The sequence below is a fragment of the Onychostruthus taczanowskii genome, unplaced genomic scaffold (genome assembly GCF_017590055.1).
Source record: "Onychostruthus taczanowskii isolate IOZ18803 unplaced genomic scaffold, ASM1759005v1 scaffold36, whole genome shotgun sequence".
Classification (NCBI taxonomy): domain Eukaryota; kingdom Metazoa; phylum Chordata; class Aves; order Passeriformes; family Passeridae; genus Onychostruthus; species Onychostruthus taczanowskii.
This window is the reverse complement of record NW_024501015.1, coordinates 444,400-470,854: the sequence shown is the minus strand read 5'-3', so window position 1 is coordinate 470,854 and position 26,455 is coordinate 444,400. Positions and strand designations below refer to the sequence as shown.

Here is a 26,455-nt window from a genome sequence, read left to right as displayed (position 1 = left end):
TCTCCCGTGAATTCTGCCTTCTTTGTGTCCACTATCAGTGGTAACGCCTTCTTCCCAGGCTTTGTTAACTTTCCCCTAGGTCGGATATCACTGAAACATGTCCAGCCCTGAACATTGACAAGGCAATTCCACCGACAGCTAATTTGTCTTTTTAACGCCGGGACATCACTCAGCGCTTGCTTGACAGCTGCCTGTTTCAGGGATTAAATCTCTCTTCTTACTCATTAGGCTTGAAAGCTCACAAATATCAGACATCAAAGAACATCCTTTCTTAAGACGATTTGTTTACATATTCCGCATTTCGGCAGCAACATCCGCACACCTGGTGGGCCGGGGCGGGTCTGGGGACAGCGCGCTCGCTCCCGCGCTGGCGGGGGCGCGCATGCGCGGCGGGTCTCCCCGCAGCGCTCGTCGCCTCCTTTGTGAGGGGCGGGCGCGGCCCCGCCCCGAGCGCGGTGCCGGGCGCAGACGGAGCGGCCGCGGCGGCGCCATTTTGCGGCGGTGCGGGAGGCGCGGGCGGGAGGTGGCTGTGGCGATAGTGCCGGCAGTAGCGGTAATAGCGGTAACGGTGGCGATAACAGCGGCCGTGGGTGTTATTGCTGCTAATCGGGACTAGCGTCCCCCTTTCGCCCCAGCCCCTTGGCCAGGACTCTGCCGACATGAGCGACGTGGAGGAGAACAACTTCGAGGGAAGGGTGAGTGGCCTCCCCTGCGCGGGCCGTGTCGAGGGGGGGATCGGACCCGGGGGCGGCGGGTGGCGACACTCGGCGTCCTCGGGCCTGGTGGGGGTGGGGGCAGCGCAGCTTGGCTCTAAAATGGCTCCTTCAGGCGCCCGAGGCTTGCCTGGGCCGTGGGTGACGACCCGCGTCCCTCTCCGCTGCCCGCGTCTCTCCTCACACGCTCCCTGCTCCCATGGTCCCGGCGGGGTGCGGGCGCCGGGTCCCGGTGCTGCGGCCCGGCCCCTGCCCAGCCAGCGCGGGCTGATCCTGTGCAAACAGCGCTGCTGTAGCCCCGGGGTTCCCCCCGCTGCTCCGTTCCCTTCCCGCGGTCCCCAGCCGCCTGGTTGCCGCCGGGCCCGGGGGTCGCTGTCCTGCCCGTTCCCGCTCCCCCGGCCGGGCCGCCGAGGCCTCCTCCCGCCCGAGAGTGGAGGGACCCCGCGCCCTTTTGTGCGAGGTGAGCGGTCTGTCCTGGCTCGGGAGCCCCCTCCCGCCACTGGGGAGGTCCGGCCGTCGTTATTAAACCATTGAAAGTCATCGATCGTGAAGCTGAAGGCTTCGAACGAGCTGCTGTGGCTTTGTAACCTCGTTAGGCCTGTGTCTTCCCCCTGATGGCTGCGGGTTTTCATGCACACGTGTGACAGGTCCCTTCCATTTTCAGTGTTTTTGTGGCTTTGGTTTTGTGGCGGTTTTTTTTGTTTTTTTGGGGTTTTTTTTTGTTTGTTAGTGATGATCAAGTCAAGCAGGAATTAGAAGCTGCTTGAAACAGGAACGAAATGTGTGCTCCTCCCTCACAATTTACTTTTTTTTTTTTTTAATTTTGCAGAGGTTTTCTTTTTGTTTGTTCTTTTAAGAAATTCTTTAGAAGAACACCTGAGCATCCTCTTGGTGACTCTCTGTGATGGTCCAGTGACAGCAGCCTTGCAGTTACATATGTAGCTACTGTCTGGGGAAACGAGCAATAAAATCTTGGAAGAACGGCATTACCTTCCACAAATTACTTTTGCATTACTATTGTTGCCATTTTTGTGGTGATTAAAACAAAAAAATCCATAGGCTGCAAGTTCTTTACTTAGGTATGCAATAAGTGCTGCTGCTTGTTCGCAAGGTAAAACCCTGCCCCTGTATGTTGATTGCTTGGACAAAAGGTGGCTGTGTAGCTAAGTAGTATTGGGTAAATAAACAGATCTTTGAAAGGGAAACAGCTAAGTTTCAGAAACTTGAGCAATGAGTATGCTTGGTTGGTTTTTTCTCTTTTTTATGATGACAGTAATCTCCCATTTTACAGTCAAGAATTATATCTTTTAGGATTATTTTCTTATCTGTATTCCCAGTATAGGTTATTGTTAGGAAAGAGGTTATGTTAGGTTAGTTGTCAGAACATTGGTGTTGGGCTCTTTGATGGGTCTGTTGTTTATGTTACAAAGCTGTTACAGCTCTGTAATTTCAGCATTTCTGCACACCACCTCCTCCCAAATGTAGAAGTAAAATGTTTTGGGAGAACATGAAGTCTGAAAAGTCGTGCAGTAGCAGTTTCTGTGACTTCTGCTTATCAGTTGGTTTTTTTTTTTTTTTTGGTGTGATGGAAAATTTACCTGTTGGAAAGAACTGATGACTATGTTGAGTCTTCATTTGGAAAACTTCGTTTGTTTTTGCTTGCTACACTGAAAATTCTCAATCAGTATGGCATAGCTGAGCATAATGGCAGGTACTCGATTGATTCCTAGTTGGGGGTTTTGTGGTTCTACTGAAGAACATTTGTAAGCCTTTTCGTTTTTTTTTTCTTCAGTAATGCTGCTTTGTTTTGATGGTACTAACATTCTTGAAAAAAAATTATATTTCAGAGTAATGTTTTATTTTTCATTTCCACTGAAAGTGCTCACAGGCATAAAATTAAGCACGTATAATTTTGGGGCTGTAGTGTTCAGTCTGCTATTCCCAATTGCATAGGACTCTGTCAGGCACTGAGTGTCCTGATGCTTCAGTTTGCTACATCCAGGCACTGAGAGTAAAGCAGAAGTTGTCCCTGGGAGAAAGAACTGCAGAAACTGGAAGAAAGTTTGTAAAGAACCTGTTTTCATGGAATTTGGCACAAATAAGAATTCTGAGTACCCTTTCAATTCTTCCACCCCCTGTCAGTTTAAGTGCTAATTAGTGTGATGTGCTTTTATAAACTGAATGCTGAAAGAGTAAGGGTGTTTTAAGTTTACTTTGAGGCCTTTTACATTTCATCTGTGTAAATGCATATTGTCCCAAAAACACTTTAGTGAAAGTCGAGTATCAGCAGAATTGCTTTAAATGCTAATTTTATCGACAGTAAGATACTGTGTGTGCTTTACTTCTAATTTATTGTTTTTAGATCATATTGACTAACCTGAACAGGCCATTAGTAATGAGGGAAATAAATTTCAATGAAATTTCTTAGTTTGCATTCTTTAAAACTTCTATTTCTAAAGTGTTGGGTGTGAAATCATTGTAGAGCTTTTCCTTCTTAAACTCACTTCTTTATTGACTTTTTATTTTTTAAAGCACATGTTAATCAAATATGCTCAGGCTAATCAACATCTGCTCTGGTTTTGTGCCATTTTGTTTCAACTTAAGCTTAAGTTCTCTGTTAAGAAAGCCCCCTCCTCAAGCATGGTTATTTAATACAAAGAAATTGACAGAGGAATTATTAATACAGTGGATGTGCTAGAGCTAAGTTTATGGACATTAAGAATACAAAAATATTTTAAATTCTGCTTCTTATCCAGTGACTTGGTTTTGGAAACATCAAAGTATTTTATCACTATTGAGTGTTTTTTGTGAGCAGTTAGACAAATGAGGCTTTTTAAATCTTTTATGTCTGTCAGATGGCAGGCAACTCTTACTTCCTTTCGTATTTTTTATTATTTTTTATGGGCTATTGTTTATTTGGTGTTCAATCTGTGGTGCAACTTTAGATGTTTCCCAGAGCAATGAACAGAAGGGAGTCTGAACAAACCTGCACTTCAGTAGATCCACTTGAAACTTTGATCAGTTTTTTTCTGTTGAGCTTCTGGTAACAATTCATTTCTGCAATCTTAACAGTTCAGTCGTTTTCTACCAGTATTAATGTGTTGTTTGTCTAAATAGGCAAAACCTTTTATCAGAACAAAGGTAAAATTCCATTTTACAACTCTGTATTGATTGTCTTCCTTCTAATGAACCAGCAGTATGCAGGATCTTATAGGGGAATAAATAGTGTAATCTAATAATACACTTCAAGAAATGCAGGATTTTGCATGTGGTCCATCCTATTGAAGGAAGCATGCCTATTTTATAGGTACACAAGTGGCTTTTGGGTTAGTTTAGCTGTGAAAGTGCTTTATATTTTCTTCATGAAGTTTGAATGCAAAATACTTAGATACGTATAGAATTACCTAACTGAACAACTTTGAGATGATTTCTTTGGCAAAAAAAAAAACCAAAAAAACCCCAAGGGCTTGTTTGCTATTGTATTCCATCCACCTCTCCTGCAGTGGCACTCTGCCACCTCTATGGAAAGGAAGGAATGTTGCTTCCCACACCTTTTCAAACACAAGCACAATGGACTGCTAATGCTCAGGGGTTCTGCCTTCACTTGGAGAGTGCTGTGGTCACCCTGCGGTGTCTGATGACAATGTGGGAGAGTTTTTCTGGGAGTCCGATTTTTAATTTTTATTGTTTTAATCAAGCTTAATAAATTCTGCATTGTTCTGGACCATGTCAGCTGGGAAAACTGCTCAATTTGAACACAAATTCTTTTTACCGTCTTCCATGTGGGGTAGAGGAATGACTACAGAACCCTCCCTGAAGAGGTGTGTTTTAAGCCTCAGTGAGAAGATTAGCTTGTAATTTCAAGATGTTCACTGCTGAAACCTTTTCTTTCTTTTCATAAGTGGGATCATTGAGAAATATATAAAGTTTGGTTATTTTAGTAACTTTTAAAATATCCAGGTCTTCTAGATAACAACTTAAAAGACGCTTTTTATAATGAAGCTTATTATGTGTACTATTGTCATATTTATAGACGATTACCTAATTAAGGGATCCAATTTTTTTTTTAGTATGGTGACACATCGCAGTATGAAGCAAAAAGGGTTTAACTTCTCTTTTGAGTTTCAAGTAAAGTCGGTAGATCCCTGCCAAAAAGTAATCTTGTCCTCATAAGTGAGATGTTGCTAGCTTAACAGTTCTATCCGGCGAATGTGGGCTGCTGCTAAATTCATGTAGCTTTTTTGACTGCTTATATTTTTTGTCCCCTTTTAATAGAGTTTGACTTAATTTATTTTTCTAGTTTGGGTAGGAATTTTTAATAAGATTTTTGGAAATGGTATTGCTAGACCACTTGTCCTGTCCTTTTTTTTCACTCCAGGTCAAATGAATTTCACCTGAAATTTGTGATTTAATGTTAGGGATTTTTTTTTTTAATTTCCCATGCTTTGCTATAGAAAGCTGAGTTTAAACTTACGTCCTTATTTTTAGTTAGCATCTCACTCTAAATTTTGATAGCCTTTTCAGTCATACTCTGAAATTGTAAGGTGAGAGTTAGGGTGAGGCATGACAAGTTCAGGACAGAAGAGTAGTGTGAAAGAACATGGGATTGTTTTGTTTTGTGTGGTTGGTTTGATAAAGGTGTTGGTTGGTTGGTCAGTTGTTTGTTTTGTTTGTTGTGGATCCCCCCATGTTCTTTATCCTACCTTCTCTTGATGGCTGGAAAATGGAAAGAATGCTTCTTCAAGACTTCTGCAATTCTCCTCTGCATAAAAGTGTTTTAAATGCTTTTAAAATAGTAATTGCATTGGAAAGTAGTATTTCTTTCATAAAATGCAAGGAATTTAAGTGAGAGAACTTTTTGACCAGTTAAACTGTTTTACCAGGATAGATGACATATGTGGACTGACTGATGCCTGGCTCAGATGGATCATCCAAAGTTGCTGATAGTTGTTCAGTGTCTGGGTTTATATGATTGTGGAGTAATGGGGGTGGAGGAGAGATCCTTTCTGTATCACTTCGGTTTGTTACTTCCTGGGATAAAGGACAGTAAGAAGGATTAAAAAATATTCCTCAGAACTCTCTTTAAATGCTTCTAGTTGTGTATTTTATCCAGACAATCAGTAACTGAAGCTGAAACCTTAGATTTATTGTTTGTCTACGATTTTGGCTCCAAGTTGCAATTCGTGGTGAATCATTAGTCCCATTTCCTGGTGTGTGTTTGAGGAAACCACTTACATCTTACTCTAAAGAAGCACACTGTTACAACCGAGTTGGGTTTTTGTAATTGTTATTGGCAGGGGGGAGGGTGTATGGGGTTTTTTGTGGGGGTGGGTTTTTTGGTGTTTTGGGGAGAGGTGTTTCCTGGGAAAAGTGTTATTGGCAAATGCAGGATGTCTTTTGAAAGGGAAGTCTTACCTGAAGAATCTTGAAAAGCTCTGTTTCTTTTCCTGCAGACTCTAGTGGCAGCAAATCTAGATAGTTTGCCATGGGGATAGTGAATTATCTGCCTGCAAGTTTGTAAGGGTGAAAGTAGTGACTGGACAGCTGCATAATGAAGCCCAAGGCATTAAGATAGGTACTGTACTGTAGGAAGCTGGTGGGATGAGGAGCTGAGTTTAACTGAGTCTCATCTGTGGCCCTTACATGACTATGGATCTTTAGAACAGAAAGATTAGAAAGTGCTGAGGATCCAAAGTGCAATTTTAGTCTTTTCTCTCCTACACAATATTTAGTTTCTGTGGTAATAACAGAGCTAAGATGAGAATGCATAGGTTGCTTTAAGACTGGTACAAAATTAAGGCATTTTAGTGCTTTGGAGTAGTAGAGTTGTCTGGTTTCTTATGTTAAAGATTACATACTAAGTGTTGAGGACTTTTGTCATACATATTGCAGAATGGATATAAGTAGTTAATGAAGAACAATTGGGTTGGCCTGTGATGTAGACTAATATACAGCTTGCTAATTGTTTAATTATAGTGGTAAGCAGAGAAGAAAAATTCTTTTAAATCTCTTTGTGATTCCTTGAAGCTCTGAATCCCTTAATCCCTGCCTGTCGTTTTGCTGATATAAATATTACGAGGCACTTTTTCAGCATTGTCCTTAAGTCCTCAAACTTTTGGAGGTTATCGTGATTCTCTTAGTCTCCTTCAGAAGCATTGTAGGAGTTGTAGCTAGGTGAGCTATGTTGATTACGAGATGAGATGTAATTGGTTGCCAGTGACCGCGTGCAGCTGCTGTCGGGTAATCTCTCTTCAGCCGCAGTTCACATCCACAGTTACTTGGTGGAGGACGTTTGACACCTCGAAGAATTTACATGGTCCCCTGTGTCACTGTAGTTTTCAAGTTGTGTGTTTGTGAATACAGCCCGTAAGGGTCTCAGACTTCCAAACTATATCAAACTATATTCAACTATATCTAATTATGTAATATTTGCTTTTGTTTACTTTATGTAGTTTTGGTGTCATAGCTGATTTTATTAAAGACTCTATGGGTGGTATTGTAAGATGCTTCAGTTGAATAGCTAAGAACACTAAGCTGACTTCTACATTGTATGGGAGCAATTGTGTCCATGGTATTTTTGGCACCTCCCAACACTTCTAGATTGTGCAGGACTGAGGGGTGGGATGGGGGTTGCCTTTGTTCAAGTTTCCAGAGTTCTCGTTCAAGAATTGATCTTTCAGATGTAAAAAATATGGACAATGCAGTATCCTTATGAAGAAGGAGTGTCTGAGGAGGGTGCCTTTTTATTGAAGGGTGTTTTCTAAATCTGATGTAACTTTGAATGTTTTTCTTTATTACTGATCATTTTGACTGGGAGAGAAATACAAATAGTTCCCAGAGAAATTGGCAATTGTTGCAAGTGATGAGTTATAAAGAGAAGAATTGAAGCGGCTGTCAGACATTGAAGAGTACGAAGAGGCGAGGTGATAAAAAATCATGTTAGTGGTTATAAGAGAAATTTTTCTTTATTGCAAACAGTGAATTTCAAATGTTAAACCACCAAATTTGGTAATACTTAAGGGCATGTTCATAATTGATTTCAGTGAAGTCCTGTGGTTAGCTCAGTACATAGCCATCTTCATAAGGGTTACATGGTCCGCCGTTGACAGCCAAGCTTTGAATTTGGCCTTCATTGTTAAAGTTTGGCAGGCTATCATCCTGGTAGGTGACATGCTCCATGAGTCCTTTGTCCTTTTTATTGTGGTAAAGGGGAACAGTAGTGTGCCTGCGGTAGTTGTTAGGAAGGGGCTTCTCAGGTTCCATTTCTGGTGAATTTACTGTCTTGAAATATGAAGACAGCATCCTTTGAAAAAGAACTCCAGCCCAAGGTAGTGAAGAATTTTAACTGCGAAAGAAACTGGATATAGGTAGAGTAAGAAAGAGGAAAAAATTGTGAGGACGGTCAGGAGAAGAAATCATGCAAATAAACATGAAATGTGACACCTTGGGGAGGTGAACTTGGTATGCATTTTTTCATTAAGTATTTCGTAAAGTTACAAATGTATATAGCATACTGTTCTGTAGGGGTTTTATAGCTAAGCTCCCTAGAAATGCTGTACACTATAATATGTGAGGAAATCCTAACCTGCTCTTTGTTTGCTTGTTTTCCTAGTTTTTCTCTTGTGTGCCTTACCATGCAAGAAAAAAACCCCTCCTGTTTTTACTTCTATTGGATTGCTTTAACTGTACGGTTCTACATCTTAGTTTATATGGATTATATAAGGAAAACAGGATAACAATGAGGAAGAAAAAGTAGGAAGAATAATAATTTATGTTGCTTATACCTATGTGCATGTATTATGCAAGTAAGTATGTGCATAGATAGGTTTTGACTGGAAATCTTGGGCCATTCTGTTGAATTTAATGTGTTAGTAATCTGGAGGAGTAAAATTTGGGATATTTAATATTGGAAGCGCATAGTTATTATTTTAGCGGGGGGGAATCACTGATATCAACACTTCAGTATATTTGTGCTAATTAGTTTTTAGTGTATCTATGTATCTTACAAAACAAAATCTCAGAGGGGAGGAGGGTAGCTTTGCAAATACAGTAAAACACTGAGAACTCAGTAAGCTTATTGTTAGAACATAGACACTTATACAGTTTTAAAGATATTTTTTTAAAAAGTTGTTTTATAAAATAGTTTCTTGCACTTTACCTGCTGGCTTTTCAATTTGGTAGATAACATCTGAACTCCAGCAGAGTTTTATAATCCCCACGTGCTTAAATATACTAAATGTTCTTTTTCCATTAAGGTTAATGTTCGTGAAGAAATTGAAGAGTTTTTTCCAAGAATGTGGAAGATAAATCAAGATAAAAGAAGGCTAATGAAAAGTATTAAAGATCAGAAAATTAAAATTGAATGGGGGAAAAAATTGAACAGAAGATTGGTCAGATAGAAGCACTTGAATATTTTTTTAAGGCTATAATGAATTGTTTGAATTGGGGAAGAATACACGAAGTATGAAAAATGAAAAACTCAATGAAGAATGAAGAAAAGTAGAAAGCAAGAGTGAAGTAGAATTAAAAGAATCTGGAAGAATGAATGGGTCCTAGGTTAAGTAAATGTATGGTTTATGTTCCAGTGTCTGTATGATCAAGTTGTAGATGAATTTGCATGATTACTTAGTTAATAGAGAATTGGTGATCTGGTTCAAGCAGGGACCTATTTGAGGCAAGCATACAATATTAACAGTGGGTTAGCAAAATGAAATTTTTTGGAGGGTATTGTCTAACCATTTGTTTTCCAGGAGCAATCAATATAATAGAATTACTGTACTTTAAATGTTAGGAGTTAGGCATTTACACAACCAATACCATTTTTAATACTATCTTTTTTGTTAGGAGTCTCGCTCCCAGTCAAAATCTCCAGCTGGGAGTCCTGCTCGCGTAAAATCAGAGAGCAGGTCAGGATCTCGCAGTCCATCGAGGGCTTCCAAACATTCTGAGTCGCACTCTAGGTCAAGATCAAAATCAAGGTATGTTCAGAAAGTTATTCATGTCAGCTGAGTGTTACTGCTGGTATTTTGGTAGGTTGATGAAGTTTATTTTTACCTGTTGTAAAAATTACAAACTTTTTGGGATGTATTAACAGTTAATTTGCCTGTTTGTGCTCATATAGGTGGACAAAGTTGGGAAATGATTTCATGGGTATGAATAGAGGAAATACTATAAAAGTAGTAATGTAGAAATCACTGCTGAAATATATGGGTTTCTCTCGTCCAGAAGAGAGAGAATGGATTGCGTTTCAATTTTGTGAAGCTCCTGCTTCCTTCTTCTGAAATTGTTTATGGAGGAATTCTTGTGTGGACCTTTCCTTTAAAGGGAAAAACAAAAAAAAAAAAAAGTCAAGTGAGACTGGGTGCAAAGCATCAGGGTTAGACAAAAAGAGTAAGTTGTCTAACTGTTGGAAATACTGGAAAACAGTGTTTGTGAATGTTCCTGACATTCTTTCATTGGAGGCTTTAAAAATATAATCAAAAACTACATCTTAAATTGGGTGTGGATAGGTTCTTTATTTATGAGAGTTGTAAGATTTAAATTAATTTTTCAGTGCTGCACGTCTTCTCTTTCCTTCTCTACCCCCAAGTATGGATGTGTGGAGGTAAAGCTTTATAGCTTTCAGGTCTGATGGAGCTTTCATGGATCAGAAGAGAAATGTGTCAGGCTTTTTTCTCTACGTACACCATAAATATTACCTGGTTTGTTCTGCCCATCTTCTGTGTTCCCTTTTAGCAACATGTTGATGAAAATGGGGAGAGCTACTGAATGTTTCTTCAACAACCATAGGAGAAACCAGGAAACAGCATTTGTAGCACTAGAGCGGAAAGAGGAATAGTCTCATGTTGTTTCTCCTTCCTAGTTCTTGGGAGAGATCAGTAATACGTCTTCTCTATTTATACACTTTGTTCCAGAGCAGCTGAAAGATTTGCCGTGCTCTGAACTGCCAAAGTTCTATTAATGTTACAGGTTCTCTTCTTGAAATGTTTAGCCAGATGATTATTACCTACCTGTTTTAAACAGGTTATTATCAGCAAGACATTTGCAAGGAAGAGTTTTGAGTAGTAGAGCAGATGTTGGGATTTGCTTTATTTTTGTGTGGAGTAATTTTCATGCCTAGACAATCTTTGCCTGTAGATATTGCAGCACTGTAGTCCTGCCAGATATTTCAATTTTTCAGTCAAAACAGTATTTTGCAGTGTGGCACATCTAGTTTCTGTGTCACTGTGTAGTTGTTAGTTAAATAAGCAGCCAAGCTGATGCAAGTTTAAACTCTGAAATTCCTGAAAACTGTTCTGAATACAATCCTTAGTGTATGCCAGAAGTACTCTCCAAGAGTTAAAAGTGGTCCTACCGAGCAGGTGATTAGAGATCCATGCAATCTTTAGGTGTGCAAAGTAGAAAAAGCTTAATGGGTTTAATGCTGTAGACACCATCTAAAAAAAGATTTTTCTCTAGAAAATGTACTGTTTACATTTCAATAAATTATGACCATATGCATTTGACCTGACTGAAGGCTTTCTCTTTGTCGAAGATCCAGGTCCAGAAGGCATTCGCACAGACGTTACACTCGTTCCAGATCCCATTCTCATTCCCATAGGAGACGTTCTCGAAGCAGGTCATACACACCAGAATACCGTCGTCGCAGGAGCCGTAGTCATTCTCCCATGTCCAACAGGAGAAGGCACACTGGCAGCAGAGTATGTCATGATCAAAAAGGCTGAGTATCGACAAAACAATTGCTGCTTGTATCAGTGTAGTCCAGCTTACCTGCAGGCTGAGTTTGACCTGCTGTTTTGTCACTGGAGGGTACAGGAATTGTGTGGGAGTGGGTGTTGTGTGTGGAGCAATCTGTCCTTACAGCTGAGCGCTTACTTCTTGAGCCTGCAGCTAACTGGCAGGGAAGTTGTAGAATTTAATTGAAAAACATTCTATTGCAAGTCAGCATGTGCACGTATGGTGACATGTCAGCTTCAGTCAGCTCTGGAAGTTGAGCTGTTCTGATTCTTTTTTTGTTAAAAAAAAGTGTATGTAACCTTTACAAAAATGAGACCACATCTGTGTGTGCTGGCAACCTGCAAGTATTGATAAGATTGACATAGGGATCCACAGAAGGAAATTCCCAAGTGTTTATTTGCTTGTAGAGCATATGTTGAAGGTTGCTTGTGATTTTGTGCTTCTGATTATTTAATTTGGTTTACCTTGAAGTAAAGCGTTGTGTTATTAGGTAATAAGTAAATCTTAATAGTAGACTAGAAAAACTTACAGTTGTGAAAAGGTGGCACAGTAAGTCTTTCAAAATATAATGAGAAATGTCTCTGTATGAGCAGGAGGAAGTATAGCTACACTAGCCAAAATCCAAAATGCTAATCTTGTCATTCTGAGATTGCTCCCAGTGGCCTTCTTTGTAACAGCAGAATGGTTGGGGTTGAAAATTGGAAAGCAATTTTGCCACTTTTTGTAGAGAGAGCTTGCATACTAGGTTGATGGGAGGCAGTACAAAAACCTAATACAGAAGCTGCCCTCTAGTCCTCCACAATCAGTTTAGACCTTCCAGTGGTGATGTAGTTGTCACTTGGCTCTTAGGGTCTGCAGACTGATCTCAGTATTCTCTTGCTTCGAAAAAACTAACAAGGTTTAAGTGTAAGAGGGATGTTAAAAACATGGAACAGGTATGGATGTGTGGAGGAATTCACCTGAAACAATTATTCAAAAGACAAATTTCATTGTACTTACAGGATTTCAGTAATAAAATTAGTGCAGTTGCCAGTGCCATTGAAATATGGAGTAAAAATTACATATCTTGATGTATATAATTAAAACTTTTCAGTTACAAACTGCCAGGTCTTGTGGTCTTCAGCTATAGTGAGGAATTGCAGAATATTTGTATCTTAAAACAGAAGTTTGAATTTTGACAAATGGAAAGAAAGGAACTTCAAATAGATGAATAGTGCAGGCATCTTATTTTCACAATAGGTTCCTGAACAAATGTGCTGAAAAAAATATGACAGACGATCTAAACCTTTTCAGTGTTTGAATGACGCTGAAAAGCAGGCTCTGGGACATAAACTGTTATGCATAGACGACTTAGCTGAAACTGAAATAAAAATTTCAGCTGTGTCAGCTTCCACTTGTTATTTTGGCAGAAACATTCAATCTCTTTGCTTGTTGCTGGTGTTTTAAATTGCTGCATCTCGTATTAGAGGTGCCAGAGACCTAACTGAAAAATAGGTTGATTTTGATCAAAATAATTCCTGCAGAGGATTTGACATTAGATACGAATTCTCTGGCATGTAAAGAAATTTTGAACCTAAAAGAGAACTTGTGCCTTGTGCTATTACATATTTGACTTTGTCCAGTTGAAGTGAAATTTATTAAGTATCCCACATCATGATAGAGATTGAAGAGTTTTGTGCTAAAGAAATATGCGTGCTTTTGGATTACAGTTTCACAGAACTGGCCTTCAACACTTGCTGCTTTCTAGATGAAAGAATCGGGTGCCTTTCATCCAGTTTACAAGTGGAAAGATTAACTGACAAGTGTAAATATTGACTTTCAGTATATTGGATAGGAAATGCTGAGGTGGAGGAAGTTTCAGTAGAAGGTAGATTATAGTTAAGTTGTCTGTGCTTAGGAGCTCAAGTGCTCACATGTAGTGTGGGCAGCTGGAGGCAGTGTGCACTCTAGTGCCTGTGATGACCATGCAAAAGGGCTGAAGGTGGGAGTTCAGGCTGGCCGGCCTGTTCTCAGCACAGGTTTGTGTGTGGTGCCTGCCTCTTGTTGGTAACTTCAGTATGAAATACTAATAGCATGGGTTACTCCTGTTCTGTAGCTTTTTTGTAAATCAGAATGCTAAATTTTGTCAACTGAGTTTTTTACCAATATGAGAAATTTGTCTTGGTCTTTTTTCTAAAATTAAACCCATTGAAAGTAGTTGCTTTTTGAAACAATCTTACAATTAGAATGGTAACTGTTAAAAGTGTTAAACTGTGTATTACCTGTTTAGTTTTCTTCAGATTAAATTTTTTATAATTATAATTTTTTGCTATAAGAATATTCAATTTTTGCTTTTTTTAAAACAGAAAATTAATTGGAGTTGAACATTTGTGTTACCAGGCTAATCCAGATCCCAATACCTGTCTTGGAGTGTTTGGTCTCAGTTTGTACACTACTGAGAGAGATTTGCGTGAAGTCTTCTCGCGTTACGGGCCTCTGACTGGTGTCAATGTGGTTTACGATCAACGGACTGGGCGCTCAAGAGGATTTGCTTTCGTGTATTTTGAGAGAATTGATGACTCTAAAGAGGTAAATGCATGCTTTGCTACTTTTTTCAGGTGTGCTCTTGATGCATTATCTTCTTTAACTGCCTGTAAAAAAAGACAAGTTTTTGAGTGTGTATTCACGTGCAGATTCTCACACTGAGATTAATTTTAAATGCTTTGTTCAAGCAATGCAGCACTTCTAAACAAATGAAGCATTTGAGTTCAGTGTTCAGGTGCATGGGCAGATTTTGAGCATAAGCTGTCTGTATTAAATCGCCAATAAGCACTGGACTTCGATTTTAATCTGTTACTTCAAAATGCAAATCTTTAATGCTCCTATGTCGAAAGTATTTTTGAAACATTTTGGAAGTTAAAGTTTTAAGTTGTTTTCTGGATGAAAATTCTGGAGATTCCCTGTGTATTTTCCCCCCTTTTAGGCATGTCATTGTACATTTGAAAGAGTGGGGTTTGTCTTGATTTGTGCCTTGCCTGGAGATTCCCTGTGTATTTTCCCCCCTTTTAGGCATGTCATTGTACATTTGAAAAAGAGTGGGGCTTGTCTTGATTTGTGCCTTGGTCCATTGCTTTCCTGGTTGTTTAACAGATAGCTGTTAATAGTTAGACTGAGTTGTTAGTATAATTGATCTGTAAGGAGAGAATCAAAGAATATGAACAGCAGCCTGTGTTATGATTCACCACAATCTACAATAAGCAGTAGTTTTTTTACCCCTGTAATGATACCGTGAACTTTACCACATATACTGAAATTCATAGATAAAGTTGCTATTAAAAGTAAAGACACCCTCTAAAATAATCTTTAAGCCTGCATTGTGTGCATCTCTTTCTTTAAGACAGAGTCACAGACTTCATCTTGTTTATGGATTAATAGGTTTGGGCAGATGTGCTGTGTGCATTTGCTAAGTTTTATTTATAAGGAGATACTAAATGCGACTCCTCTCTTTATAGATCATTTAGTATTGAAGGCAGGGAGGATGACAGCTCTGGAACCTATCAGGAGCTGAAAAATAAGAATGCTGATGCTACTTGATGATATTTAAAAGAAAAAACTTTTATTTGGATTACTTGACTGAACTAAGTTCTTGTGTTTGACTTCTGGTATGATCCAACTGAGAATCCGTTTATGGGAAGAGTAGTCTTGTAGATGTATATATGTGTGGTTATTGCAAGTTATAGAGGTAAGTAAAAGGACACAAAACTTCCTTTAGTGTCCCTTCTGTATTCTCCTGCAGTCTCAGTTGGAGAGGCTGGTAGAGAGGTTAATGGGGTGGATAGCTGTATATCCATCTGTCTTTAATGGCCTGCTCTGTTCTAACTTCTGGCTTTGTATTTCTTTGCACACTGAATATGTTGGGATTTTGAAACAGCCAAAAAAGTGGCTGTTTTGTAAAACATTTCACATCTGAAATATTTGCACAGTATTCCTTGGCACATTCATATACCAGTCTTGTCTGTTTTGCAGCTTCATATGTCTTTAGAGGTAGGTTTTTTCTCTGGTTGCCACGGGCAATGGTCATGTGTGATACCATGCATTTCTTAAAATGTTCTGTGTAAATAGCATGAAGTAATTCATTTAGTATAAAGCTGTTTGGCAGATGCTATGAAACTGGAATGCAAAGGAAAACAAAAAGGGATGTTACTTCCATTCGGAAATACAGAAGTAAAGATTAGGGCCTTAAGCAGGAACTGAAATAATTTGGAATGTAATTAAACCCATTTTTCTTTTCTCCAATGGATTGGTGCCTGAAGAGGGGGAAAGGATGCAAACTCTCCCAACACCTGGAATTCAAATAACTGAAATACTTTGGCAAGAAGGACAGAAGCAAAGCTTGTTTATTTTACTTATTTCATGAGCCTTGAGGACAGATGTGAAGATGGCAATAAGTGGCAGCTGGTGTAGTAAAAGGGGAGATATATAAATATAGGTACATAGACAGATAGCTGTAGGTGTGAAATTTTGTGACAGGCCCTGTAGGAGAACACTGAAGGAAACTTAGAAATTCTGTATGTGGAAGATAGTCTGAAAGATTGCGTGTGTATAAAAGCAATGATACTTGAATTACTTCTGTTCTGAATAATTAACTCCTCTGAAAAAAAGAGTAATTTCAAAAACTCCAGCCAACCAAAAACAGTAACCAGAATCCCAAACCTCCAATATCCTAAACATCTAAATAATAAGCTGGTATGTTGAACTAAATTCCGGCCCTTTTAAAGAAAGATGGATTAAATGAGAGTAGAACTCTAGAGAAAAAGGTGGATTTTTCATAGTCTTTACTATTGCCCTTCAGGAGGGCTAGCATAGGGAAGCTTCTCAGCAGACATGCTCTGAAATACAGCTAATACTAAAATTTTACATCAAATTATTTGTGAGTAGTTATATTTAAACTTTCTTAACTTAAAGATTAATCACTGTCAGTTGTGCGTGGATTCTTGGGCAGGTAAAATCCCTCAGGTTGTCATCCCTGTTACCACTTTTACAAACTGGATCATTTATTGAACTAGTTAAAATGTTGCTATGAGTCTTGATTTTGAAACCAAGTTGTGCAGTGTCCATATGGTGGTAAAGACATTTTAAGTTGTCAACTAAATCAATGTATTGGAGCACCAAAGACAATGTAAAATAGCATTTCTTAAAGGTGATACTTCTCAGTGTCCTAAAAATACAGAATGGGCATTTTACTTAAACTGTTTTAGAATTTCAGAATTTCAGCTTGTGACACCATAGCAGCCTTGTTGGTAGCTGTTCATGAGCATCTTTATTATAAAGAGGAACAGAAGCTTAGCTTTTGATAACTACTACACAGAGAAGCTGCCAAAGCATCACAGTAGCTTCAGACATTCCAATATAACAGGACTGAGAAAGAAGTTTTCAAAGCATGTGTCCAGTCCAGGAGATTTCTTGTAGGATATGTTCTATTCTGTTTGAAACTCTGCCAAGGTTAAGATGAAACTTCATGATCAGACAGAAGGTTCCTTTTCCATCAGATGTCTTTTATTGCAGTGGTACAGTGTTTGCAAAATAACACTCGTTTGAATTCTTAGGTTTTGATCCTTACTGAAGATGCTCATGGACACTGTCTTTAGTTCAAAGTGTGATAGCAGACAGTAAATGTCAAGGACTGATGGGTGTCTAGGAAACAACTGTTGAATGTCTAATGATTGTATGGAAACCTGAGGATTTGCTGGGCCAGTGTTCTTGTCTTTCAGCTTGTTGAAAACCTGTTTGAGAAGCTTCTGTCATTATGTACCTGTTTTTAGAATGGGTATAGTGGGTTTCATTTATTGTGAAGTTGTTTTATTTCAAGAAGTTGTTGGGTTTTTAAAAATACTTGGTGCTGCTTTTTTGCCTTGGGTGGTGCAGTGTTTTGTCTTGGCCACTCTTTTCCAAGTCCTCAGAATGTGCAAGTCCTTTGCATGTGCAACATGCAAAGGGCAATATCTGTAAACATCTGTTCAAGACTCGTTTCTCACACTCTGTTACCTAGTTCTCAGTATTGGCAACACTGGCATGCAGCCAGCGTTGTAATGTTGTTTTGCAATGTTTTCACTAAATTATAGAGGATATTTATCAGCCCATCACATAAGGATATTCCTCCTGTGTTTAAGAGGATTACAAACTTCTATGTACTAGGATGAGAAAAAAATAAGGTTGATGGGGGAGGAATTGATTGTGTCAGGGTCTTACTTAACAGTAAATTGAGATAATCATGAGTGAAAAGTGCTGGCTGTTCTAGCGGCGTGGTTCTTACTACAGTTACCAGGGATGTCATATGCTGCTAAACCAACTTTTCAGTAGCTCAGACTGTGAAGTGTTAGTTGTTTAAACTGAGGCTACTGTGAATGTACTGTCTGTAGGAGGAACTCATCTAAGAAGCATCAGCTACAGCAGCTGTTGGCAATATGGAATTTTCTAATGCTAGTTAGATGTTGTTCTTCAAAAAGTTTTGAGTATCTTTCCAGAACCGTTTTCTTAAGTGCTGTTGATTAACAATCAACACAAACCAGTAACATCATTTAATTGCCAAAGACCAAAATAATAATGGACTTTATTAGTTCAGCTTGAAAAACATATAATCTGTGGTGCAAGCAGACTTGCTTAGAACCAATGTTATTGAACAAAACTCCCATGGCTTGTTGAAGAAATGTTTAAGTATTGTTCATGGTATCAAAAACAACCCCTGATATACCAGAAAAGAGCACTAGAACGTCTCAAATGTTTGGAATTACAAGTTACAGACTTCTGGAAAATCTGAAATACCATGGAATTGCTAATACTTGCAGGGACATCCAGTTCTTCATTCTGGTTCTCTAAAATCCTGTATTTCTTGACTCTGAAGCTCTAAAGTATGCTTTAAAGATAATACATTGAATCAATCAATGCTGAAGGTCATAATTGTATATGTTTAAACATAATCATTGAAATCTCAGACTAGAGAATGTAAAATGAATGTTGTTCAAAAGTGAAATGGACACTTGAATTGAGCTTGGCAGACTGCAGCAAGTGTAAAAAGATGAGTTTCTTTATTAATTCCATCAGTTTGGGATTTTTTTCAGAATTTTTTTCAGTTGTCCTCAGTAAATCCAGAACTGAATGAGTAATCAATTACTGGAGGGGGGGGAATTTAATCCATTGTGTCTTTCATCCCTTGCTGTACCTGTGATGGAATGGAGATGATGTTTTTCTCAGCGTCGTTAAATGCAGTAGAGAACTTCTGGTAAAAAACTAACAAAGAAACCCCAAAAACTGCAGTGAGGAAAAGAAAAGGCAGTACCTTGTGCAGTTATTTTTAAATTGTGAGAACACATTTTCAAAATAAGTCACAATATAAACTGCTTGTGCTTGACTGTTTAGGCATATTCAGTCTCTATGTGTCTAACTTTGTAGTGATGGAAAGTTATTGAAATAGTTATCCAGACTGAAAGTCTTTAATTTTTTTAGTGAATTCTCAGATTAACTAATACCAGCCACCCATGTAAGTTTATGCATTTAATTAAAAGTTGTGTTTCCAAACTTTTTACTCTATCTGCCTAATTGGTCATACATGCAGAAAACATTACATACTGCATTAAATATCAAATGACATTGAAATCTTTCTTAAATTTATTGCTTTCTGACTTTTTTGAGCCACTGGAGATGACACTGTAGTGCAGGAACTGCTCATTTTCTCAAACTAACACCTTATAGATAATCAGTTTTCTTATTATGGATAGTCTGCTGAAGGTTTAAAACCCCAAAATTTTAAAAACTTGATCCAAGATTGAACCTATGCCATTCCCAGTCCTAGTTCTGTTTTCTGACTGCAAACATATAGGTGTATATTCTAGCCTACAAAAATCAAGTTTTCCATAGAATTTGCTACTAGAATTGTTATTGTATGTTTATAGGAATGCTGTGTTCTTGCTTACTGTCCTCTTGCAAAAGCCATGCAAGTCTTTTAATGGCATTCAGATATTTGAAAAATAATCCAGGCTGCAATAAAAATAGATTGTTGATTGTTAAAGACTCCTAAGAGGGCGCTGTGTGTCTTAAACCCAATATTACTTGATTTTTTTCTTCTTAAAGTTTCATTTCATCATCTTAAACAGTATTTGAGAATGTCTTCAGCATTTTTAGAGAGAATTTGCAATTTTTTCTCTTTGACACTTAAATATTCTTAACACGGCAGTCATGCATACCCAAAACCATCAAGAAAAGGAAACTGAAATTTGTTTTCAATATGGCATGCAGTTAGACTGTAAAATCCAAAATTTTCTTGTAAACTACTTTAGCTTTAAATAAAGCACAGAATTGCCAGTGATTAGGATCACTTAAATATTTTTACGGCCTTCATACAAAATAAATGCTGTTTATCAGTTACATGAACACAGGTTTTCAGAGAGAGCTTTTTGTCATCTTGCAGCAGTCCTTACCTAAAAATGTCAGCTTAAGTACTTTGCTTCAATGACCTGAGGTGTGAAGTTAAGAGTGGTGCGGAGAATCTTCTCTTTAGAAGCAATTTCCAGTTGCTAATTACTGAATGTGAATGATCCATGCTATTAATTGTTGTAGATTTTGGCTTTCCTGTGTTTGGGGATGCAGTCAGAACTATAAGAGGCTTTGTTGTTTTTGTCTATCTATTAAAGATGTTCTCTATTTTACAAAATTTTAGTTGGCAATTATTCCTGACAGCTCTTAAAATAAAATGTTTTAATATTTGGTAGGACATTAGAAATTATGACCAGGGTGTCAGGAGTTCTGTGCAGTCTGCTAACCGTGATCTTTATCCACTGAAATGTAATACATTTCCTGGTATTTCTAAAACAAACAGGCAACTCTCAAAATTAATTCTTCATTTCTCTTACTGGTATGTTGATCTTCTCTATACTGCTCCCTCTGTCAAAGAATTCTTCCTCTGGAAGAGGTGTTTGTTGGCGTAACTAAATAAGACAAACATGCCAGATGTTCTGGATTTGAGGTGGCTTCTTGTCAGCTAAGCTTATTATTCTGTAAGTTGTTGACTGGAATTGAAAATGCCATGCAGCAGAAAATTTCTTACAATTTAACTTGCTGCATTTCCAGAAAGGTGTGTTTCATCATGAAGGTAATTTTTTAGCCAGATATTTACAGCCTTCATTGTTAGGCTTGTGCACACATACTTTCCTAGGATGCATGCACAGATTTATTTTCATTTACATCATCCTTGTGGGGGAAAAAAAAAAAAAGATGTCAAGGCTAGAAGGCTAAAGCTGAGGAATGTGTTTTAGTCACAAAATGTACCTGAGTGTATGTCGAAAGACTGGGAGTGCTCTTTGCTTGCCTTGCAGTTGGCTAAATGTGGTTAGTTTTGTACAGGAACACAAATCACTAGGTGGCGATATAGTATGGACACAAACAGCATTACTAAAATACAAACTCACGCTCAATAAATTCATCCATGATCATCAGTCACCTCCAGTTTGGACACAACAGTTAAATCATATGGATATCAGGTTTCTGTATCTCCTTTACGATTTGTATGTAAGTTCAGTAAGGCTCTTGTTAGCGCTGAGATTTTTGAACAAATGTTTCATTATTAAAAAGAAGAAAAAAAATTTCTCTGCTTAGAGCCACCTTCATGTTTTGAAGTTGTGTATTGTGTTTTGCAGATAAAAAAATAGCAAGGTGGCTGTGTTCTTTAACTCAAGATTGTAAGAGTGTCTCTTCTCCAGACATGAAAAATTAAAATAATGTGTATTGGACTAAGTGTTGTGCTTAGTGTTGAGAAGTAAGTAGTGTGTATTGGTATTTTAGGGATTCTCTAGCAGAAAACAAAAGCTATTAAAATTCAAAAAGCATATTTTCAAAAAAATCCTTGAAAGTCCATCATTAGCTGTTAAAATGAACCGTTGTGGATTTGTTGGGGTTTGGGTTTTTAGGTTACTTTTGAATGACTGTGAATCTCAAAAGTACATTGTGCTCCTTTGAATAACTTACTTTGATGGTTTGAGTTTGTGAAAGGCCATTGTATTGATTCTCAGAGTGGAGAAGCTGGGGCTGGAACACCCAGCGAGTGCGCGCAGGGGCTGCGGGCAGTTCTGAAGGCACGGGCGTCTGAGCGCAGACCCTTGTGTGTATCACTTAAGCGAGCTGCTATTGTGAGAGGGAGTGGGGAGGAAGGTTGTAATTAGGTATCCATGTAGGCTGAACCCGCCATTTTACTAAGCTCTGCTGAAGTAGGTCCTTGTAAGGGAGATGGCAGGAGGCTGGGAGAGCATGAAATGGCAGCCGACGAGCAGTAATCCGGCCATGTGCACCCTACAGGAAGCCACTGTTTTGCACAGCTTTTGAATCCGCCCGTCCCCTCTGGGTCAGAGACGGCGGTAGGAAGGATGCAGTTTTCAGAAAAAAGCTGGTTTGACTTTCAGTTTACCTTTCAGATGGGTAGAAGATAAAGTCTAGGGAGAGTGGCAGTGTTAGTGGTTAGCCTGTGCTCCCTTAAGAAGGGATTGAGAGTCGCATTAGTTCGGCGCCCCAGTGCAGTCCTGTAACACCACCGGCAGACAGGCATGGGGACAGGAGATGAGCCAGTCGCCACAGTGGGGCACTAGTAACCAGTCTAAACAAGACAAGTTCCGGGCTTGTTTTTCTGGTGGAAAATAATGTGTTTGTACATAGCCTTCCATAGTTACCAGTGGTTGCGGATTTCACATCCCTGTTCCTTGTCTCTCCTGCAGGCGATGGAGCATGCAAATGGCATGGAGCTGGATGGCAGGAGGATTCGAGTGGATTATTCAATCACCAAAAGAGCACATACACCCACCCCAGGCATCTACATGGGCAGACCAACACAGTAAGTTCAGTGGATTTAAACTGAATGCTGGATTCTGGTTGAAGAAATTACTAGCATAAAGAATGCAGTACTGTGGTTCACGTACACTTTTAAATCCTACTGTTGTTTATTGTATCTTTATTTATAAAAATATTGAAGGACCTGTTAATAAAAAATAATACCTAGCATGATCAATTAATTTATCCTTAGCCTGTTGAAATACTAAGGTGCCCATTTGCCTTTGATTTTGTTGAGAATTAGGGTCAAATCCTTCATTGTTCTGGGAATTTTGAAGGTGTTTTTATTTAAACATTTTGTCTATTTTTGTGATACAGTCTTAGGTGTCATACTTACAACAAGACTACTTTAAAAAAAGATTTAAAATAATTTATATTTACTTTGTATCTAATGATTTAACTCAAGATGAAGACTAGATATATAAAGGGGGTTTTGTTTTTGGTTTTTTCTTTTCCCCTAATAGCAGTGGAGGAGGTGGTGGCGGTGGAGCGGGTCGTCGCCGGGACTCATATTATGATAGGGGGTACGACAGAGGATATGACAGATACGAAGAATATGACTACAGATACAGGTACCTTATCTTTATTTCATTTCTGTAACAGTGGATTTGTTGATTTGTTGGAAAGTTAGATGATAAAACATATTATTCAGTTTGTAGCAATATTCTGCATGCATGCCTGTTATGTGTTAGAGCCTCATTCCCTTTACTATTTTTGTGATACAGTCTTAGGTGTCTGACTTACAACAAGACTACTTTAAAAAAAGATTTAAAATAATTTATATTTACTTTGTATCTAATGATTTAACTCAAGATGAAGACTAGATATATAAAGGGGGTTTTGTTTTTGGTTTTTTCTTTTCCCCTAATAGCAGTGGAGGAGGTGGTGGCGGTGGAGCGGGTCGTCGCCGGGACTCATATTATGATAGGGGGTACGACAGAGGATATGACAGATACGAAGAATATGACTACAGATACAGGTACCTTATCTTTATTTCATTTCTGTAACAGTGGATTTGTTGATTTGTTGGAAAGTTAGATGATAAAACATATTATTCAGTTTGTAGCAATATTCTGCATGCATGCCTGTTATGTGTTAGAGCCTCATTCCCTTTAGGTTTTATGGGATTGAAGTAGTCAGAATCTTCAGTGTTTATGTAACGTGGTTTTTCTGTGGGGCAAGGGGTTAATTTTGCTATGTGAAGGAGGTGTAGAGCATGTATCCCAGGAATCAAGTGGACAGATAAAAAGGGAACTCATTTTTCTATGCTGTATATAGAACCAGGGACAGCTGATACACACTGCTGTTTAAAAAGGGATTATTTGTAGATGGGATTTTTAATGCTTGACATTTCATAACCATCTTGCTGTTTTGAAAGTTATCTGGTTTCAGAGAATGTTGTTCAACAAGAATTGTAGGCATCTGGAAAAGCACTTCATGTGTTTGTAAGGCTAGTGAGAGTTTATTAAATTCTTTGTCTGCGAATATCTTAGACTTTAAATACATCAAATAGAGAAATATAAAAGCATTTGTTAAGTAACCATAAGCCACAGCCAAATAAAGCAGAAATCATTCATGCAGGCCAAGTCTTTCAGTGCTAAGGAAGTGGTTCTGTTCTGTAGAAGTGATGTGAATAAGGCTTCTTTCATAATGGATGTTGTTTGGTTTCTTTTTTAATTTCCTTTAAAGGAGACGATCACCATCGCCTTATTATAGTCGATACCGATCGCGATCAAGATCCCGTTCCTATAGTCCAAGTAAGTAAATACAAGTGAATAAACAGAATCTGGCTGACACAAACATTGTTATATGAATTGATCAGTGAGGATTCTGAATGTGAAAGCAAAAAAAGCTGGGCACAGTTAAGTTGAGATAATGTGTACAGTTAGTTCATGATTGTGTAATTAGTAATTGTGTCATCTTTTGTGTTTTCCAGGGCGCTACTGAAGATCAGAAGAGTTACAGTTGAGGACTTGATTTTTAAATACAAAGTTCAGATCTTTAGCATCCCTACTGCTTTCCCTTCCATCTTCCCTTTCTTGTCCTCCTTCCAGCTCTTTCTTTTGAAAAGTCTTTGGTTCATTTAGGATATACATATTTTCAGTTGAAGTATTCCCATTTTCCATCCCTTCTTATTGTAATACTCTTAAATATTGTAATTGTTGTAGTTTTTGTGTAGTAAAACATCTTGAGCAAAAAAATAGAGAACCCCAAAGTGCTGATACATTTTGGAAGTCATTCCTATTTTATTTCTAAAACAGTTGGACTCCTGACTAATCAGAAGAGAACATTGATATTTTTAAAGCTTGCATGTCATATGTAGTATACACACTCGGATACTTTAACATAAACCTGCATTTCCAAGTAACTTGTTAATCTTTCTGTTAAAATGTTTACCTATTACTTTGATAAACAAGTAATGACTTTTGAGTCTTTTCTGTAATGATGAATTTGCTTAGATAGTCATGAACCAGAGGATTTTTTAATTTTTTTTTTTTTTTTTTTTTTTTGTCAAGTAGTTGCTTTGAAAGTAGACTATTTGAGCTAGATCAGAGTTTGGTATTTGACTGACTGGGAGAATAGATCCTTGTACACTCGAAATTAAGGCTGTGTGTTTTATAGAAAAAAGTTTCTGGATTGCTACACAGTGGATAACAGTTGAAATTAAAATTGTTAAATTTCTGGAGTCTTTGTGGTACTTCATTGAATATTTCCCCTTAATTGGTGCAGGAGAAAAAATATTTATTGAACATAGCAATTAGTTATATAATTTGCTGTTCATGAAATAAAAGATGGCCAACTTTTTGGTATTAAAATAATGATGGAGCAAGTTTTGTTTCCAGTCCTTTTTGAACTTCTGGAAGTATAGATAGAAAAACCTATAGCTACATGTAAACCTTTTTTTCCCTCAATAAAAGTTAAGTCCACTGATAATGTGGTTTCTTGTCTTTCATTCTGCGTTTTGTGTCACTTTGGTTAAACAATACTTGATACTGGGGTGTGGATGATAAAGTCAGCTTTTACCTGTCTTTTCAGGAGCCTTGTCTTCCCTGAGAATCAGTATGTTGGATCATATGGGATGGCTAAGCAGCTTTCTCTTGTGCCATCTTTGTCACTTGCTGGAGTTGTGGTGAGATGGTCGAATAAGAGAAACGTTGTTGACTTTCTTCAGTTTTGTGGCAAGTGGCTGGTTGAACGTTGATGTTGCCACAGGAAGAGGAATACAGCCACAAAGCCCTTGCAGCAGATTTTCATCCTGATTGTCAGGGAAGGCCAGCAAAAGAGTTTGTCATGATTTTAACAGAGTTAAGTGTGTAAAGTGTAATTGCATTAGCTGTTTCTGAGTGCTGGTGCCAGGAACTATTAACAAGTAGTTAAAAGAAACACCAGCACACATCTTAAAAGCCTGATAGAATATGCCAGGAGAAATTGGTGACAAAACAAATTCTAACTGTTCAATACCATGAACAAATTGTTGTTCAATACCTTTGAATCCATGATGTCTTACCATAAATTGCAGTTGAAAATTCTTAGTAAATTGAAAGCAGAATAGCTGAAACACTGAAGCCAAATCTTTCAACTCTGATGAATTTACCAGTATTTATGGTGATCCGGACAAGTTAGAAAATGTTGGGAAAATTGTTCTCTCTAAACCGAAGTCCCAATATCTCAAGATAAAAAACTATTGGTATATTTAATTTTGGTTTTCTTTCAAAACATGGTTAGCCAGTGTGACACTGCAAGGAGGATCCAGGGAGCTACAGGCCTATTGGCCCAGGATGGTCATGGGGCAGCTATCTTGAGTGCCATCACACATACTGGACAACCAAGGGATCAGGCGCTACCAGCATGGGTTTAGGAAAGGCAAGTCCTGCCTGACTAACCTGATCTCATCCCATGACCCAGTGACCCACTTACTGGGAGAGGGAAAGGCTGTGGATCTTGTCTACCTGGACTGCAGCAAGGCCTTTGAACGGTACTGTCTCCCACGGCCTTCTCCTGGAAAAGCTGGCAGTCCCATGGTTTGGGACTCTTTGCTGAGTAAAAAGCCAGTCTGGATATCTGGCCCCACAGGGTGGAGGGGAATGATGCCACATCCAGCTGTTGGCCAGTCCCAAGAGGTTCTCCAAGGCTCAGCACTGGGTCCCATCCTGTCC

The 26,455-nt window shown here is 38.5% G+C and overlaps 1 protein-coding gene across 4 annotated transcripts; it reads left to right on the top strand.

The window, feature by feature from the left end:
* The first annotated feature begins 431 nt into the window (after window positions 1-431).
* Window positions 432-25,229, top strand: TRA2A (transformer 2 alpha homolog). 4 transcript variants are annotated; one of them, XM_041411399.1, is made up of 9 exons: window positions 432-695; window positions 9,558-9,691; window positions 11,248-11,413; window positions 13,830-14,018; window positions 22,187-22,302; window positions 22,763-22,822; window positions 23,170-23,277; window positions 23,988-24,055; window positions 24,235-25,229. In XM_041411399.1, exons 1-9 carry the CDS (start codon window positions 660-662, stop codon window positions 24,243-24,245), a joined length of 888 nt encoding a protein of 295 aa, XP_041267333.1. In that variant the 5' UTR covers window positions 432-659; the 3' UTR covers window positions 24,246-25,229. The 4 variants fall into 4 exon arrangements, with proteins under 4 accessions (XP_041267333.1, XP_041267332.1, XP_041267330.1 ...); XM_041411398.1 differs by lacking the exon at window positions 23,170-23,277 and having other exon boundaries at window positions 11,254-11,413; window positions 22,763-22,870; XM_041411396.1 differs by lacking the exon at window positions 23,170-23,277 and having other exon boundaries at window positions 22,766-22,870.
* Window positions 25,230-26,455: the final 1,226 nt, after the last annotated feature.